The sequence below is a fragment of the Hakea prostrata genome, chromosome 10 (assembly GCF_041222555.1).
Source record: "Hakea prostrata isolate BN-2017 chromosome 10, UWA_Hpros_2, whole genome shotgun sequence".
Taxonomy (NCBI): domain Eukaryota; kingdom Viridiplantae; phylum Streptophyta; class Magnoliopsida; order Proteales; family Proteaceae; genus Hakea; species Hakea prostrata.
The window spans coordinates 12,821,468-12,841,453 of NC_142609.1; the positions used below are offsets into that span (position 1 = coordinate 12,821,468).

A 19,986-nucleotide genomic window follows, 5' to 3' on the forward strand; every position below is an offset into this window, starting at 1 on the left:
ACTCTATAGGTACTTAGCTCCATGGGACGAGTTAAATCCGACCTAACTTTGTATCATGATACAAAAATAGACAAAGGTAAAATCATCTGATCCAAATCCTTACCAACCAAGTCCATAGTGAATCTGAATCACAATAAAAAAAATCACAATCAAATTTTTTCAAAGGTACGTATTTACATAAATACCCTTATACATGTTTAGAATTATTTCCACTAATGAGGAGGTGGACATGTAACCCTAAAGCAACGCTTAACGGAATCTCACGGCCCCGGGATCCAATAGTCCCCATCACGTAGAATTTGAGGGATTGTATGATAATGATTTTGGCACACTTATTTTGTGCCATTTGCCTCTTTTGACACAGAAGTCAGCAAAAATATGTATAACAAAACTGTGTCTTCGACACACAAGCAATTCTCTTTGGAAACGCGGGCACAAGTGAGGCTGGCGACGGTGCTTTAGCGTTATCGATGTAATTTTCACGATAACCCTAAGCTTTGCTCATCTCTCTCGTCTCTCTCAACTCTCTGCTCTCTTTCGTCTCGCTCAACTCTCTGGAACTCTCGCTGGTTTCTGTCGACTTTCTCTGCCTACCCTGTATTGGAGGTTGAAGAAGAGCATCAAGTCGGGTTTGGTTTCGCGAGAAGAGGAGCCCTTGCATCTTGACTGCCCTCCTCCTTTGTCTCAACAATATCGCCTCTGGTATGCTTTTCTCTACTTATTTTTTCCCCTAAGAATTTATCTTCAGAGTGAAATTAGGATTACCCATTTGAGCTCTGATGTCGGACTAAAATGTGCTGGTTGGGGATTCTGCTCTGTAGTTCGAGCTTTTGGTTACCGAACAGTTTTTGTGGTTTCTGCTCTCAAGGTCCCTCGTCTCGTCTCTCTCATCTCACTCAACTCGGCAAGCTCTCTGCAACCGACAATCTTCTTCTTCTTCTGTGGTATACTACCGCTGCCACCAGGTATTTCTTAAATCTCCAGTTTCTTGACAGAAAGGCCAACAACTGAAAGTATATAACTTTCTGTAGAAATTTCTAATGATCTGTTCCCTTAGCAATAGACCTTCTCTGTTGCATCATGAATTGTATCTAAGAAACACGTACAGCCTGAGGCAAATTCCACGGATTGGCTTTCTATGGATTTGTTCTTGTGCCAGATTCTCTGGTTGGTTACGTTGATACTCTGACCTGAATCTTCCTGTTGTCGGTTAGATTCATTTTGACAGAAAGGACAACAGAAAATATATAAATTTCTGTAGAATTCTATGAGGTGATTTAAACTGGTTACATATATAAATTTCTGCAGAATTCTATGAGATGATTTAAACTGGTTACATATATAAATTTCTGCATTTCTTGCTTTTATGGGTAGTCTCATTTTTGGATATCTTGATTTTCTGTAGCAATTTTATTCATCTGATATTTTCTTAAAAGATTCATACATTAGTTGGTATTAGCCCTTAGATGTTGAATACTCAGAAAGTCTGTGACTGTGACCATCATTTGGTGCAATTCTTAGTTTGTTTTATTCTTGTGAGGTTGGGGTTGAGAAGGGATTAGGGGCTTCATATAATTGAATAAAGAATTTCTTTACACAAGAGCTCTAATTGTTGAATGAGATTCCATGATGACGATGGTTTTCTTTTCTTGGCCATTTTGAAGTTTGATTTGGTCATTTCTTTCCATTGGATAGAGAAGCCGTGACGCAAGATTTGGTGCAAATGGCAGGACCTGATTCTTTAATCGAAAAATAAGCCAATTGGTTCTGGCAAATGGCCAAAAAAGTAAATGAAAAGACCAATTGGCACCAGTTTCTGTTTCCAGTCTTGTTTCTTTGAACTATATCCACAATGGCATGAGTCACAGACCAGTATGTCTAGGATTTGCAGCATAAGAATAAACCATAGATTGCTATCTCTTATTTACAATTTTAAAGGCCAAGGACTTATGATTGTTTAACATGATTGTTCGAATTGCATCTAGTTTGATTTATAGTTTAGTCGGATACTTTACTTTGTGGTCTATTTTTTAAACATAAGAAGTTTGTATTAGGATGTCAACATCCAGTGTCAATGATGTCAGAAGTTCTTATTTGAAGTTCAACAATACAAATTGCAATTGTGGGAACCTAGTCAGTGATCAGAATTTCAACATCAATTCGACATCCTAATAGGTTATATCAAGTATGTGCATCATTTCCAAGGAGATGTAGTTTTTTTCAATGGTGTGAACCAATAGGAGAAGTGCCGACACCCGCTCCTTCACGTGGGATTCAAAGAAGCCAAGATGACGCATTGGATGATAAGTATTTGGAGATATGGTATGGACCTTCCTACTTTGAATTTGTAGTGTATGCATGTGTTTGCTTTTAAATAGGGTATGAAGTATAAAACTTTGGATTTGCATGTTATGCATTATGTGTGTTTTTAATAGATTATGCATTACGAAGATTTAGTTGTGCTTTCTATTTGAACATGGTTTGTATGATTATTTTCAGGGACTATAATCATAGTATGGATACATCTAGTGAATCAGATGAAGGGATTTTTATCGAGTTTTTAGGTTTGGAAATGCTGCTGACAGATCAACCAAAAGTGACCCGTGTCCCTGAGCCAATGAGAGATAGCAAACTCACGGGACCGGAACGTGTTAGAGAAATATTAGAGGGACACGTAGATCGCGTTTTCGAGAGATTCAAGATGGAACGACATGTGTTTTTTAACTTAGAGACTAAAATGCGGCATCGAGGATGGTTAGATGATACTAGGTATATTCGTGTTGATGAGCAACTTGGTATATTTATGTGTTTACTTGGTCGTGACTTTAAATATAGGGATGTGGCCGAAGATTTCCAACGTTCGCCTGAGACAATCACAAGAGTATTCAAGAGAGTGTTAAATGCTTTTGTGATGTTAAGTAAAGAAAACATAAGGCCTCCTAACTTTGATGCAATTCCCACAGAGATATTCACAAATCCAAAACACTTTCCTTACTTTAAGGTATGATACAAGCTTTCATTATTGGAATACAATCTCCCACATGTATATTTATGCTGCTCACCGACTTTTATTAATGGGTTTGAGAATGTTCATTGTACTAGGATTGTATTGGTGCAATTGATGGCACCCATGTGCATGCAATTGTACCGGCTGAAAAACAAGTACACTATCGTGGAAGGAAAGGAATCACCACACAAAATGTCATGTGTGCATGTTCCTTTGACATGAAATTCACGTTTGTCTATTCTGGCTGGGAAGGTTCTTCAGATGATTGCATAATTTTTAGACAAGCGATTACAGACCCTGCTCTCAATTTTCCTCATCCTCCTCCAGGTAAATTTAATACAACTACTTCATCGATATTTTTTTTAACCCGTCATCAGATCTAAACTTATGGGATTAACGTTTATTATCTTAAATTGTCGTAGGTAAGTATTATGTGGTTGACTCCGGATACCCGACTATGACTGGATTCATGACACCATTCAAGGGTAATCGATATCATTTGCAAGATTTCAGGGGGAGAGGTCGAGAGCCAAGGAATGCTGTTGAACTTTTCAACCATAGGCACTCTTCAGTAAGGAATGTTATAGAGAGGTCTTTTGGATGCTTAAAGAGCAGGTTCCCAATTTTGAATAAAATGCGTCACGGGTTTACATTACGTACTCAAGCCAAAATTGTCATTGCTTGTTGTGCTATTCATAACTTCATCCGCGATGAGCAAGTTGCCGACAAAAAGTTTGTAGAGTATGGAAACCCGCATTGGATACCTGAAGAAGTAACATCGGACCCCAATATTCCTCTTGAAAACACCCAAAATGAAGCAAGACAAATGGAAGAGCAAAGGAAGACAATTGCAAATGAATTAGCAGCAAGAGCTAGACTCCCACTAATCACTTGAAAACATTATATCTCACTTGATTTTATGTGAGCACCTGTGTATGAACTGAACTAGCATATTTACCTTTTTTTTAATTATTTTATATTTATCTTTTTAATTATTTTATTAAAAAAGTGCCCATTTTGGCATAAAAGTCGTATGTACCATACAAGATTCTGTGCCAATTTTGCCAGAGAAACGTGCCCATTTGTGTCCAACCATACAAGTTTTTAGTACAGATTCTGTGCCAAATTTACCCAATTAGGCACAGAAGCATAAAAAGTGCATTCTGTGCCAAATTGGGAAATTTGGTACAGAATTGTTGCCATCTACCTGAGTCCAATTTCCCAATTTACCATTTTCTTCAAGGTAATATTACATTTTTGCCACTGCCTCTCCTTTTGAGTTATTGTGGTCAGCATGGTTCAGATTCCCGGGAAAAATCCAAGCTTCAAAAGTCTATAAATGGCAAGGAAATGGCAAGAGTACACTACCCAGTGAGTTGTGAGTGTCGAGTGACAGAAAGAGATCACAAAGATTACATTTTGATTCTCAGCTCAAGCTTTTGATGATGAAGCTTTGTTTCACTCGACCATGTTTGATTCTCAGCTCTGTTTTAGTTTGCCTCTTAGCCATTTTCTCCTTTTCTGGATCAGAACAACTAACAGGGGTAAGCACTAATGAGATTTTTACTTGGGTTCAATCAATTTGAATTGAGAAAAGAAAATTCTATTGTTTTGTGTTTGTTTTGTTTCTGAAGTTCTAGATACTAACTAGATAACTGGAATATGATTTGCAGCTTTCTCTTGTAGCATATGGAGAGACATAGAGTAGTTCTTCATCTTCAAAGATATTGATCAAAGGAGGGATTGTTGTGAACGCTCACCATCAGGAAATTGCTGATGTTTATGTTAGAGGATGGATTAATTGTCTCTGTCAGGCCTAACATCATAGTATGATCCTAATTTCTTTTGATGGCTGAAACTAATTTTCTTGCTTTGTGGCTATCTGAGTTCTATAAGCATAGACATGAGAAGAACCTTTTATTGTACTTATTTTCTGACAACAGAGTAAGCTGAAACTACAATATAAATGCTCTGCAATCTGTTTCTTTCATATGAGCTGGTGCAGGCTTATCTTGAGATATGTTCTATCTTGGAACTGTGGATCAACTATAGGCTTATTTCTTTCTCAAATTTATTCTACTCTGTTGTTTATTCATGATTTTCTTTCTTAGTAGAAGATGGTTGATTAAGGATCTTGGGAGAATTCATTAGCACATGTTAGAACATGTGGGGTGTTGATCTGTATTTTAAATACTTGTTTTCCACAGGTTGGAGATGAAGTTAAAGTGATTGATGCCACTGGGAAGTATGTCATGCCAGGCAAAACTTCTAAATTTTGGCAGACAAGATATCAGGGGTATGGGGTTTTTCAAATTCTAAAATCTTTCAACATGATTTAGTATAGATAGAGTATTTGCTTGACTTATTCAAAAAGGCCATTTCAAAAATGTTTAACCTGCACCTTTCTTACTCCTAGTGTGAAGGCTGTGAAAATGATTTGAATTTCTTCTTCTGAAATTTGTTTCCTCTTCTGATGTAACAGGAGGAATTGATCCTCACACACACACCTGGAGTCAGCGTATGGTGATGTCAAGAATATGGATGACTTCTTCCATGGTCAGGCTGGTGCATTAGCAGGGGGAACTACAATGCACATCAACTTTGTCCAACCAATTGGTGGGAATTTGACTGCTAGTTTTGAAATCATGGCAAAAAATACAAAGAAATCATGCATGGATTATGGTTTCCATGTAACAATCAACAAATGGGATGAGACAACTGAAAAAGAGATGGAAATTATGGTCAAGGAGAAAGGTTAGCATGCCATTCATCATGAGTTGGTTAAAATTTTGTTGATTGTTTATGGCTTTATGATCTATAGGTATCAACTCTTTCAAGTTTTTCCTTGCCTACAAAGAACGCATTATGGTCAGTGATGAAATTCTATTAAATGGCTTGAGAAAATGCAAGTCTCTTGGTGCAGTGGCTATGGTTCATTGTGAGAATGGTGATGCCATTGCTGAAGGGCAGCAAATGATGATTGACCTCAGTATAACTGGTCCAGAAGGACATGCACTTTCTAGGCCCCTAGTGGTAACAATAAGACATTCCTTTATCAGTTTCTTGTAGCTTTTGTTGCTTTTGATGAAGAGTTCCAATCACTAAATTTGAGCTTTCGTATATGAGGGCATCCAAAGTCCTAAAGTTTTTCACTTTTTGGGTGGGCATAAGCAGAGCATGTATGCCCTTATTTTAGGTGAAGATGCACTTTTAGTTAACAAAATGAGCTTGATGACTCTCATACCAAGTTGAAGCATCCAACCTGAAAGCTTAAAAGAAATAACATTGATGATGAAAACAGGATAGAAAAGTAAAATTAAAACTAGAGTTTAGGTGCATTGTGTTGAATGTATTAAGAGTTTTGCTGGTCCCAGCTATGTTTGTAGGGTTGGTCTTTGTAACAATTACAGTCCATAATTCAGTAAGTTGGTCCTCTTGCAGTTGGAAGGAGAGGCAACTGCTAGAGCCATCTGGTTGGCAGCTTTTGTGAACACACCTGTTTATATTGTTCATGTGATGAGTATTGATGCGATTGAAGAAATAGCCAAAGCTCGAAAAAGCAGGTTCGAAATGTTTCACTAACTGTTCTTGCTCTTGAATTTGTTTAATGGCCTTAATATGCAGTTCACTAAATATGTCTCTGTTTTGCTGAAACTTTTTTTTTTGTTCACTTTATTTGAAATGGATGCTTCATTGTAAGTTCTCCAGCTATCTGATGCATGGTAGCCTATTTTTCTTTATACTATGATCTACATATGGCATCATAATTTTAAGCTATTGGACTCTTAATTGTGATCAATGAATAAATTGTTACCAGAAGTAGGGTTGGGGAGAGAACATATAGGTTCTGTCGCAGATTAAACAAGTTATATAGTGGAGAGATGGACTATCTGCTTCTCATTTAGAAAAGTATAGAAGAAAAAGGAAAAAGGAAAGAGACTAGAGGATTGGAGGGACAGATAAAGAGCAACACTTTTGTCTTTATAATATCAATGAATTTTTCTTTACGTCTTTCTCTCTCTCTCCTCTCTCCTACATTGTCTAACTTATATCCATTTTTCATGTCTAGAGTAATTCCTGTTAGTTATAAATTTGCACTCTATGCCCATCAGTTGTTATCAGTCAAGTTGATTGATGATGTTCTAATTAAATGGCTGCAAAACTATCTTCAATGCATTTAAGTATGTTAATGGTGGGTTTAAACGATTGCATTTAATGCTGCAGGTCAAAGGGTTATTGGAGAACCCATAGCTGCTGGATTGGCACTTGATGAGTCCAGGATTTTTGACCCTGACTTCACTACTGCTGTGAAGTAAGAAAATTATGCTTTTCAGTTCCTTAAACCATTTTTTCTAATTCAATTTAACAAGCTACTACAGCCATCCTGTGTGCTTTGCTTTTTCAGGTTTGTCACGAGTCCTCCAATAAGGAAAGCAGGACATGATAAAGCTATTCAAGCTGCCCTATCAACAGGAGTTTTGCAGGTTTCTTGTTCATCTTTGGACTTACAGATCTCAGAACTCCACCTAGATAAAATATAAAGTTTAGGAAAAAAAGAATGTGAGCTTGTAAGCTCTACATATCAACTGCATTAAGCTGTTTAGTCTAGGCACAGCTTCTTGAAATTCATTTTTTTTTCAGTAGTAGCTTAGAAATTGGGTTCTTTTCCGAGGGAAGTTTTGGTATTAAGATGCATTACTCCTATCCTTGGTCCTGCCAATATTGTATGCTTTTTGTCTTTACTAATATGTGGGCTATCAACTTATGTTCTAAGCTCAATATAACCTTCTTGCACTGATGCCATTTGACAGAGTATATAGGGCCATAGGTAACATATTCGATACCGAACACAATTTCATGGGTCCTGTCTGCAATATCCATGCTATAACTAAGTCCAACTTATCCAAGCCAATTGCTCTTTTTGTAACATTCTTTGGAGGTCAAAACAACAAACCAAATGAAGAGTGTTATTATGTATTGTGTCCACATAAAAATATATCATTCACATTCACTTCACAGCAATTTATCATATGATGAATCCTGAAGTGGTTTCAAACGTGATGTGGAGAGCAACCTGTTGGCAAATCCCATAACTAGCTTGAATTGTAACTGAGCTTTTCTGGTCTCCACTGATTACTTGAATTACTGTGCCTGTTGGTTGGCTGTCTTCATTTCTATCTCATCTTTCTTACAATCCTCCTTGTCTTACAACTTTTATTATATTTTAACCTGTAAGCTGAAGGGATGCAGAAAAGAGGAACTGATCACTGTTACAATTTCTTTTAACACTTTGCAGCTTGTAGGAACTGATCATTGTTCATTCAATTCCACACAAAAAGCCCTGGGTATTGATGACTTCCGAAAAATTCCAAACGGTGTCAATGGTAATCACTATGGATTGATTTATTTTCTGTGTCCTGGTATATTCAATGAAATGTAATTTGCAGTTTAATGTTTATTTGGTACATACTTGCAACAATCCTTGATATTCGCAGGTATTGAACAAAGGATGCATTTAGTCTGGGATACTATGGTGGTAAGCTGCCACATATTTTTGTAGCTAGTATAAAGTCAACCAAGTGGCTGGGATTTCTCAGTTTTTGGGCTGTGGTATATTTTCTTCTGATATTGTCTTTTGATGCAGAACTCTGGCTTGATAACTCCCTCTGACTATGTCAGAGTCACAAGCACTGAATGGTATTTTCTCGCTCTCTATGTATAAGATACCATATCAGTAGAGTAACTAAAAGGAATTGGTCAAGTATAGTAAAATGATAATAGAATAACTGAAGAGGGCTAGACTTCATGATTGGTATGCACAACTGCAAAACCATTCTTCAGTGAAATCAGGCTTGCCAGATGGTTTTGACACTAATAGATACCTTCCCCATCAGTGGTAGGAGCCTCTTGCACTGGATATGCCCTTATTTTCTTTTAGATATCAGAAATAAATGTCATTCCCCAATTCTCTCATCTACCAGGTGAAGTATAGAGGATGTTCAAAATTTGAATTCAAATTCAAATTTGAAACAGTCAATCAATCAGATAAACCTTGTTGATTGATTGATGTTTCCACTCTAGGTAAGTCTATCTGATTCAAAATTTGAATTCTAATTTTGAACATCCTCCATATGAAGATTGATTGATATTGACTTTCTTAATTAGTATAGACATGTAGTATAACGACAACCTTAAATCTTTCCTTTTTCATTTCAGAATTGCTTTAACATCTTCTCTAAAAAATGTAGGGAAAAGTGGAAGTGACCATTTGTGGAGGAAGAGTTGTGTGGGAAAATGATGAACTGAAGGTTGTACTTGGAACTGGAAGATACATTGAAATGCCACCCTACAGTTACCTTTTTGATGGTATGGATAAAATTGATGCTGCATACTTGTCATCTCTGGGTGCTCCTGTTCAGCGTTTTAAGGCCGCAGCTTGAGTTCAGCTTTTGTCTTTAGCCGAAACAGAAATAAGAGAGAAATAATGAGAATTGTGGCCTTGAGACAAATAAGATCTTGACGGCTGTCTGTGTTCAAATGTATTTCAATTCAGACAACTCAGAAATGGAAGAGCAGTTGAAAGGAATTTGAACATAGTTTCATTACTTTCATGTACCCAGAACTTCAACTTTTCATTTTGCATTATATGATATGATTAGTTCTCTTCTTCTCATTCCCTAACTGGAGTAAACAAGTTTCAGGATATTTGAAGTAAACACAGAGATTGGAATTGGATTATCTGTACCCTGCAATGCTCTGTTTGATTTAACTTAGTTGTTTTACTGAGATCACATTATCAGTGAATCTTCCTTCAAGAATACTACCATTGGACAAGGAAAATGTAGAATTGTAACTGAGCAAGTCTTAAATCATCCACCAAAGCAAAGTGATACCGGTAGTATCTAAATATTTTTAAGACAGCCTATTTTTTGAAGACATTTTTGCCACTGAGCGGTGTCAACAAAACCCTATTGGCCCAAAAGCTATCCAAACCCATCCTAAGTCCGGTCTGACTTTCTGATTTGAAAGGTGAGTTTGGGATACAAAATAATTAGCCTTGACAGGATCGGGTAGGGTTCGGGTGTAACGTCAAGCTAACCTAGCCCAACCCTGACTTGACCCGACCCTATGTTAATTTAGTTAAATTAAAATCATACATAAATAGAGTTGAAATAATTATTTAACTAACCACCTCAAACTGTTAGCTCAGTTGACAAACACCTACACTTCCTAACTAAGAGATGAAGAGTTCAATCTCCTTGGTGCCAGTGTCATTAGCCCATGTATATTGTTTTGGTTTCAAGGTTAAATCAGCACTAATCCAACTCTATCAAGATTAAATCAGGCAAATTGGGCTTAAAAAACCCCAAATAGAGTAGGATTTGAGTTTAGGGTTTAGATCCCTAAGATAGAGTTGGGCTTAGAATGACCTGACCAAACCCGGCCAATTGACACCCTAGCCTAGCCCATTATGCAACTGTTAGTAAGGTGTAAATGGAAAACTGAAATCCGCTCGCGAATTCGTATCCGCATCTATTTAGTGGTATCCGAATCTGTCCGATTACTAATAGGATGCGGATATGGTGTACCCTTTCTTACCGATTATTATCTGTCCAATAAAATTATCCGATTAAGTTACTTATTTGGTTTTATTTTTCTTGGTTATATAATTTTTCAGTTGAGATATGTGACTATTTTTATAGCTTTTCTACTAAAATAATTACCATAGTTGATAAATTCTTACATTTCCAATCTAGCCTCACAAATAAACCGGTAAAAATTTCAACACGTAGTCGAAAACCTATTTTCAATATGTATACATAGTCATTTAGAAGAATCTATTTAAGAAAATAATTATCTGATTATCATCTGAATTTGACTGAATCAGTAAAAAATCTGATAAAATATTATCCAAAATCGTCTGAATATAATAAGATATGGTATTACCACTATCCGATTCGAACACGATCCGTTTACACCCCTAACTGCTAGGGGTGAATGGATCATGGATGGATAGCCAATACATGCGCATCACGTGCATCACGTGGTGAACAAGGAAATAGATGCAAGCCATCACAACCGTCTATTATGGTCAACTATAGTGCTCCAGTGCAAACGCATCCCGTGGTCAGCAAGGGAATCAATCCACTCTTATGTTTTTTTTTTTTTTTTTTTTTTGAACAAAAATCCAATTACATTACTTGGCACTTGGCAAGCAGGTCAAATTTCCGGGGAAAATTATTCAGAATTTCAAAAACTATATAAAGTGCGGAAGTGGTGATTGGTTAGTGAGTGAGATCACATAGTAGACTTGGCTTCTCTGCTCAAGCTTTAATGGCGAAGATTCGTTTCGCTCCTCTATATTCAGTACTCGAAGAGCGAAGATCGATATCTTCATTTTGTCTTCTTTCACAGTTCAGCTAGTTAGCCTCTTATTTGTTGGTGCAGCAGGGTGATGGTGTAACCACTCACAGTGTATACAAGAAGAGGTGTTAAAAAACAAACACCACAAAAATCACTTCTCTAATAAAAAAAGCTTACAAACAAAATGCTACACCACTTTTCTCTCTTTCTATTTCTCTCTCCTCACCTTTAATGGCTGCCCTTTATGCTCTCTCTCTCCACTCTTCCTTTTTTTGTTGCTCACGTATGATAAAGGTGTTTCAACACCTTTATCCACTTACTCTCCTTCTCTCCTCCCACTAACTTTCTTTCTTCTCTCTAACTACACACACACCGTACAACACAACATGACTAGGCTTCCTTTATATAGACATAAAGACCGCCATTGCTGTTTCTTCAACCTTCTACAATATTTCTGTTCATACTGGACCGACTCTTGAAACCGCCTCTGATTTCTTTCTACCAGCTTCGTGAAGCTGCTACCAACTTCTACAATCTTCTTCAACAGCCACCTCTATCTCTTTCTACAATCTTTTTGAAATTTCTGCAGTGTTCTATCATCTTCATGAAGCTTCAGAACTGAACCGACTTTGAGTTTGCCGACCTACAAGTCGGTGTTTGAACTTCAACACTCCCCCTCAAACCCGACTTGTCATGCCGAGTTGTGCTTTTAATCTCTTGAATACTTCAGTCTTGAGTGGCTTGGTAAAAATGTCTGCAATCTGATCTTCAGTTTGACAGTATGCCAACTTCACATTGTTGTCTTTCACATGCTGTCGTATAAAGTGGTACTTCGTGTCAATGTGCTTAGTTCTGTTGTGGGCCACTGGATTCTTCGCGAGAGAGAGCGCTGACTTGTTGTCAATATATATGGTTGTAGGATCCTTTTGTGGATGATGCATCTCTTGCATAAGATTTCTCAACCATATTGCTTGGCACGTACATAATGTTTCTGCAATATATTCTGCTTCACATGATGAAAGCGCCCACGATTGATTGCTTCTTTGACGACCATGAAACTGCTGCAGATCCAATAAGAAATACGTACCCTGAAGTACTTTTTCTTGTATCTAGGTCTCCCCCATAATCACTATCGGTGTAACCAACCAGTCTTGGATTATCTAACTGAGTATAGAACAGACCTTGAGAAGTTGTACCTCTTATGTACCTTAGAATCCTCTTTCTTTGCGATGAAGTGACTCGCTTTGGTTCTTCCATGTATCTGTGACGACACCTACTATATACATGATGTCTGGTCTTGTGAAAGTTAAGTACCTTAAACTTCCAATCAGAGCCGTAAAAAAAGTAGGGTTGACCGGTTCTTCTTCTGAATCATGTCTCAGCTTCACATTTGCATCTGCTGGTGTTTCTATTGCCTTGCAACGATCCATCTTGAACTTCTTGAGTACTTGTTCTGCATACTTCTTCTGTGAAATGAAGATTCCTTCATCTGCTTGCATTACCTCTATTCCAAGAAAATATGACATCTTTCCAATATCTGTCATCTGAAATTCTTGTGTCATGGCCTTCTTAAATTCTTCAAACATACCTGGATTATTGCCTGTGAAAATCATGTCATCCACATAGAGACAGATGAACATGATATCTCCATCTCCATTTATCTTTGTATATAAGGTGTGTTCATATGGACTCTTTATGAAGCCGTTCTGCTGGAAATATGCATCAATCCTCATGTTCCAAGCCCTTGGTGCTTGCTTTAAGCCATACAATGCTTTCTTTAGCTTGTATACCTTATCTTCTTGGCCTTTCTTCACATATCCTTGGGGTTGCTCAATGTATACTTCTTCTTCCAGGTATCCATTGAGAAAAGCTGACTTTACATCCATCTGATAGATTCTCCACTTGTTCTGAGCTGCTAAAGCAATCAGAAGTCTGATGGTGTCAATCCTTGCAACTGGTGCAAATACTTCATCATAGTCAATACCTTGTTGTTGCTTGTAGCCTTTTGCAACAAGTCTTGCCTTGTATTTCTCTCTCAACTTTTCCTTCTTGATTCGTCTTCGTCTTGTACACCCACTTTACTCCAATTGTCTTGTGTCCTTTTGGCAAATCAATGAGCTCCCACGTATCATTTTCCTTGATTGCTTCTATTTCTTCATCCATGGCTTTTTGCCATTTCTTTTCACGAGCAGCTTCTTCATATGTGATTGGATCACATTCTGCTAAAAGGCAAAACAATGTAAAATCATCTACCATTTGTATTGGTTCATTAGTGTTGTAGACATCACTAAGCCTTCGTGTTCTTGTAGGAGCTTCTGTTGAGGAGCTGCTGCTGCCTGGAGTTATTGGAACTGGACTTGGTGGAGGAGTCTGATCTGGATCTTCATTCTGTGTTGGTGCTTGTTCTTGAAGAGCTTCTTCGTCTTTCAAAAATGTTCCTTTGACATTCTTTTCTTCTTCTGTCCACTTCCAATGATCTGCTTCATCGAAATCAACATCTCTTGAGATTACAACTTTCTTGCTAATTGGGTTGTAGAGTCTGTAGGCTTTTGTTCTTGCATCATAGCCTATGAAAATATGCTTTTCTCCTCTATCATCTAGCTTTCTCCTTTTTTGCTTTATCCACGCCTTGGTAGGATTTCTGCAGAATATCCCATGCCTGCTTTGCTGTTATGGCATTCGAAATCTTCTCGAACACTGATTCGTCAACTCCTTGATAGATGAGGAAGAGAGCTTTCTTATCTTTTTTTCTTGAATCCTTCAACGCACTTTTCTGGGCATCGGACAAGGCCACTTCTGTAGCTGGTTCTGTATAGCTTTCATCAACAATCTCCCATAGATCTTGAGATCCGAGTAGTACCTTCATTTGAATGCTCCAATTATCATAATTGGACTTCGTCAATTTAGGAATCTGAGGCTGGATCATATTTGCCATCTCGTATCAAGTTGATGCTTCTGATCAACTAGAATCGAACAGGGCTCTGATACCACGTGTTGGTGCAGCAGGGTGATGGTGTAACCACTCACAGTGTATACAAGAAGAGGTGTTAAAAAACAAACACCACAAAAATCACTTCTCTAATAAAAAAAGCTTACAAACAAAATGCTACACCACTTTTCTCTCTTTCTATTTCTCTCTCCTCACCTTTAATGGCTGCCCTTTATGCTCTCTCTCTCCACTCTTCCTTTTTTTGTTGCTCACGTATGATAAAGGTGTTTCAACACCTTTATCCACTTACTCTCCTTCTCTCCTCCCACTAACTTTCTTTCTTCTCTCTAACTACACACACACCGTACAACACAACATGACTAGGCTTCCTTTATATAGACATAAAGACCGCCATTGCTGTTTCTTCAACCTTCTACAATATTTCTGTTCATACTGGACCGACTCTTGAAACCGCCTCTGATTTCTTTCTACCAGCTTCGTGAAGCTGCTACCAACTTCTACAATCTTCTTCAACAGCCACCTCTATCTCTTTCTACAATCTTTTTGAAATTTCTGCAGTGTTCTATCATCTTCATGAAGCTTCTGAACTGAACCGACTTTGAGTTTGCCGACCTACAAGTCGGTGTTTGAACTTCAACATTATTTGCTTCATTTTGTCTTCTCGCCATCTTCCCGTTGTCTGAATCAGAACAAGCACCATGGGCAATCAGATTCTTCTTAACTTCAGTTCTAACACTTCCGAGTTCCGATTGAAATTCTGTTGTTTCTTCGTTTAGTTTATTTTGATTGTTTTAGGTTATTATTACTACATGCTAACTGGATAAGTGGAATATTTTTTGCATTTTTGCCGTGCGGCATATGGAGAGTCGGAGAGTGATTCTTTCTCTTCGAAGCTATTGATCAAGGGAGGAATTGTCGTAAACGCTCACCATCAGCAAGTGGCAGATGTTTATGTTGAGGATGGGATTATTCTCTGTCAAGCCTAACATCAACGTAGGATCGATTTCTATTTTGATGGTTTATACAGCTTGAACAGAAGGATAAACTATGTTTATGGTAACTAAGGCTGAAGAATATTTCTTTTGCAAGAACGGAAACAATTCGGAAATGACTGATCAAATACTATAACTAGATTTTGTTTTCTTTCCTTGGTTGTTATCGTAGTTGAGATGATCTGTGATTGTGAAATTTAAAAGGAACCGCAAATGCAAGGTATCGTGTAGTTAACGGGTCGATCTCAGGGAGATATGCCACTTAGAATTCAACTTCTTAATAGTAATACGAAAGTGGAATGATTCAATTTTTGTTAACTAATTAACTAAACTAAACGATCCTAATCTATACATCTAATGCAATCATATTGAAACGAAAAATAAATTAAGCATAATCAATGCATAAATAAAAGACAGGAAAAAAATGGCAAACAATAATAATAAAAGGAAAAGGAAAGTGATTCGAGTGTCAGCTCTGGATCGAGGGAATGAGAGTATAATAATAATGACTTTGACCGTGGACCCTTTGCCGTAATTTACAGTCCACCGATCGGAGGAATGGATATTAAAGAGAAAAAAAACAGTGTAGAAAGTAAATAACAAAGCAATAAACAAAGCAATAAAAGGAAAATCAAGCCTTAACCAAAGAGACGCACGATTGTAGGCATCTCTGATTAAGGACTCAGGGGAAGGGAGAACAATAAATAAATGCTGAAAGTAAATTGCATAAAATAAATAACAGAAAGTAAATTGCAGAAAGTAAAATGGAAACATTAACCAAAGAGAAGCACGACTGTAGGCATCTCTGATTAAAGATCCAGGGGAAGGGAGAACAATAAATAAATGCTGAAAGTAAATCCTAAATTAAGAATATGGAGGGGTAGATAGAAGCGGGAATGGAGGGAGGAAAGACGATTAATGAAAAATGTTACTTACTTGCGAATTGAACAAACGATTCGAATCTCAATCAACCTTAACAACCAGATCTAGATCTAGAATGATCTAAATCTACAATTGCTAGACCCAGGGAAAAACGAATCTAAAAACTTGAAACTTGAACTTGAATTGCATTACATAAAAAATTAAACTTAAACATTCAATCTAGAAATTAAAATCTCACAAATGCAAGCAAAGAAAACTAAAGAAAGCCTAAATAAACTGAAGAGAGAAGAAAGAATGCTTCTACTAAGCTCTAGAACACGTTCCCCTTTGATGGAGTATGCTCTCCTTTTATAGAGTTTACATGAGATATGAGGCACAACTGAATTTGAATAAAATTCAGGGTTTCTATCTAACTCAACCAATTAGGGTTTTGACGTACTAATCATACTGACTTAGAGAGATCAGATGCACAATTCCACCGTTGGATTTGAAGATCAAGAAGTTGTAAAGCTCTTCTCCAAAAATCAGCTCGATCGGACACCGGATGACCATTTGATGAAGGGCATGATTGAAACTGGACAAAGACATTCAAAAACGGGATTTTTGCCTCTTTCTTCTCTAAATATAATTCTTTTTCCTCTTTTTCTTTCTTTAATCAAATCACAAATAGGAAATAAGATATTGAGGTATGCAAGGACTCTTTTCTCCATTTGGACTCTCTCAATAATATCTCTGTATATTTGATTGATAATTTATAATCTCAGCCGTAGATCAAATTTGCCTTCTTTATCTCTTAAATATTTTGGAGTTGGCTCATAATCACATCTCTAGCCCATCATGCTCCAGATCAAGCTCATTTTCGCATTTGAGAATTTAAATGGATCTCTTAACGTGTAAAATTGCATAATTCATGCCCAAAACTCCAAATATTTGCTTAAATATTGAAAAGTTCTCAAATCTGCAAAAACAACATAAAACCCAAGGTAGCTCCACTCTAAGTGTGTAAAATGCATGCTTTATGCCTTAAGATAGAACAAAGCCTTTAAACATAAGGTCGAAAAGGAGAATTAAGACTGCAGGAGACAACAGTAAGCCTGTTTTTGTTTTTGTTGTTGTTGTCGGTCTTCTTACTATTTTCAAGCTAACTGTTATGCCCAAATCCTTATAACTGGTGCTCACTGAGGAAATTAACTGTTATGAGATTGCGCATGATGAATTTTTATTCAATGTCATAAGCATTAGGTAGTCCCTTTGGTTCCCAACAATCAAAAGGTGGAAATGAAGTCAATGCATGCCAATAACGATACACCATAGCTGGGCTTATATATCCTATTCCACATACTTCTTTCATCCGACTGGTATATCCTCATTATTTTCATATATGCTATATTAGGTAACTGTGAATCAACTAGTTGCTTATCTATTCCTTGGATGATTTATTTTTCTCTGATGTTTATTCCTGTTTTTCTTTCTTACTGGCACATGGCATTTCTATTTTGAATTGGTTTTGGAAGAATCCATTAACTAATGTAAGAAGGAATTGGGGATTCACATTTATATGAAGTACTTAATTGTTTCCCACAGGTTGGAGATGATGTTAAGGTGATTGATGCCTCCGGGAAGTATGTTATGCCAGGTGAAATTTCAAACTTTTGGGGTACAAGGTATCAGTGGTAGTGGTGTTTGAACTCAAGAACATTCAATAAGATATGATATACATAGAGCATTTACTTGATATTATTTAAAAAAATCCATTTGGAATAAGTTTTAGAGCTGTCGAATTTCACATGTGTTTTGGGGTCATGCTCATGTTTATAGTTTTTTAGACTTCTGTGAATTATTTTTGTGCCCAGCCTCATTTTCATTGTATTTATTTTATTACTTTATTTATTATTATATTGATATTGTAATTAGTAGTATTCATATTTGTATTTGTATCTATAATTTTGTAATTGTTAGTTTTGGTTTATGGACTGATGTCTTTACGGTGAGCTCTGGTCTGATGGATTTTCTCCAACACCCAGGCAACATATATCCATGCTTTGTAAGGGACTGAAGTCTTGAAAACTAAAAAATTTGTTGGGCCAGAGGATATTAACTCAGCAAACGAAGTTGTGCTCTTTAGATCATATCCTGAATAGCTATTACGATCTTTTGATCTGGTTTTATTGAACAAGTACAATAAACCAAGTTGGTTGGGTTTTCTATTTGTTCTCTTTTTGGTGGTGCCTTTTTCTAGTGGATTTATTAACTAACTGAGTCCCAAAACCTGCACATTTCATACTCATGGTGTGAACGCTGGGAAGGTAACTTGGGTTCAGTTCCCCCAAGAACTTGGGCTTTCTTCTCTTTATGAAATTTGTTGCCTCCTATTGATATTTAAGGTCTTATGTACATTTCAGAACTAACAGTTGATCATGCAAATATAATAATTTAACAATGTCCATTTGAAAATGAAAATTTTTTCTCTTCCCATGTAACAGGAGGAATTGATCCTCACACACACCTGGAGATAATTTCTGGTGCTGCTGAGAGCGTAGATGGCTTCTTTAGCGGTCAGGCTGCTGGGATAGCTGGGGGAACTACAATGCACATTGACTTTGTCCCACCAGTCAATGGGAGTTTATCTTCTGGTTTTGAAGCATATAAAGAGAAAGCAAAAAACTCATGCATGGATTATGGTTTCCATGTGTTCATTACAAAATGGGATGAAGCTGTTGAAAAAGAGATGGAAATTATGGTCAAGGAGAAAGATTAGCATGTTGCTCAGCATGAATTGGATACAATCAGATACCTTGTAATGCTGATGACTGTTTATGGCATTATGATCTATAGGGATCAACTCTTTCAAATTTATGCTCGCTTACAAAGGAATTGCTATGGTCAATGATGAAGTTCTATTGAAAAGCTTGAAAAAGTGCAAGTCTCTTGGTGCCTTGGCTATGGTTCATGGAGAAAATGGTGATGCTGTAGTTGAAGGACAGGAAATGATGATTGATCTTGGAATAACTGGTCCAGAAGGACATGCACTTTCTAGGCCACCTGTGGTAACAGGAATATATTCTTTTATAAAATGCCCGTAGTTTGTATTGCCTTGGTTCAATTATCTAAGGTATTATGTAGAGAGGTCTAACTTGTATATGAGGACATCCAAGGTCTTAGAGAGTTTTTAATATGCTATTATTCTTAGTTCTCACACTCATATGTTGCCCCACTTTTAGTTGTACTATGTGAAATTTACAAGAGCATTGCTGGTCAAGAGTATGTTTGTAGACTGTCTTTGTATCAATAGCAGTTTATATATCTGTAGCTTAATGGTTTTGCAGCTGGAAGGAGAGGCAACTGCAAGAGCCATTCGGTTGGCAGCTTTTGTGAACACACCCCTTTACATCGTTCATGTGATGAGTATTGATGCAATGGAAGAGATAGCTAAAGCTCGGAAAGCTGGTCCGAAATGCTTTCATTATCTGTTTTTGCTCTTGAATTTATTCGATGGCATTGATTTATAATTTACTATATATATATATATATATATATTCATTAGAAAACTTCATTTTATCAATTTATTTTCTAATCGATTCTTGGATAAAATTCCAGCTGCACAATGTGTGGTGTGTATTTTTTCTTTCTAACCATGATCATCCATTGCATGGTAACTGTAACCTATTGGAATCTTGCTGTGCCGGCCGGTGAAAAAAATGTTAACATGGGTGAGATTGGGGGAGAGAAGATATAGGTTCTGTAATGAATTGATAAACTTAATGGAGGGGTTGGCTAAAGCTTCTTTTGGA

The 19,986-nt window shown here is 37.0% G+C and overlaps 1 protein-coding gene and 1 pseudogene across 1 annotated transcript; both read left to right on the forward strand.

Moving 5' to 3' along the window:
- Nucleotides 1-5,511: 5,511 nt before the first annotated feature.
- LOC149001954 (dihydropyrimidinase-like) lies at nt 5,512-9,922 on the forward strand (the record flags this gene model as incomplete). The annotated part of the gene is made up of 9 exons (XM_089136781.1): nt 5,512-5,761; nt 5,829-6,040; nt 6,449-6,568; nt 7,231-7,319; nt 7,413-7,491; nt 8,304-8,391; nt 8,503-8,543; nt 8,652-8,704; nt 9,256-9,922. Coding segments are annotated over 9 exons (948 nt in total), but the record flags the coding sequence as incomplete, so codon positions are not given.
- Nucleotides 9,923-14,963: 5,041 nt separating this feature from the next.
- Nucleotides 14,964-19,704, forward strand: LOC149001955 (dihydropyrimidinase-like; annotated as a pseudogene).
- Nucleotides 19,705-19,986: the final 282 nt, after the last annotated feature.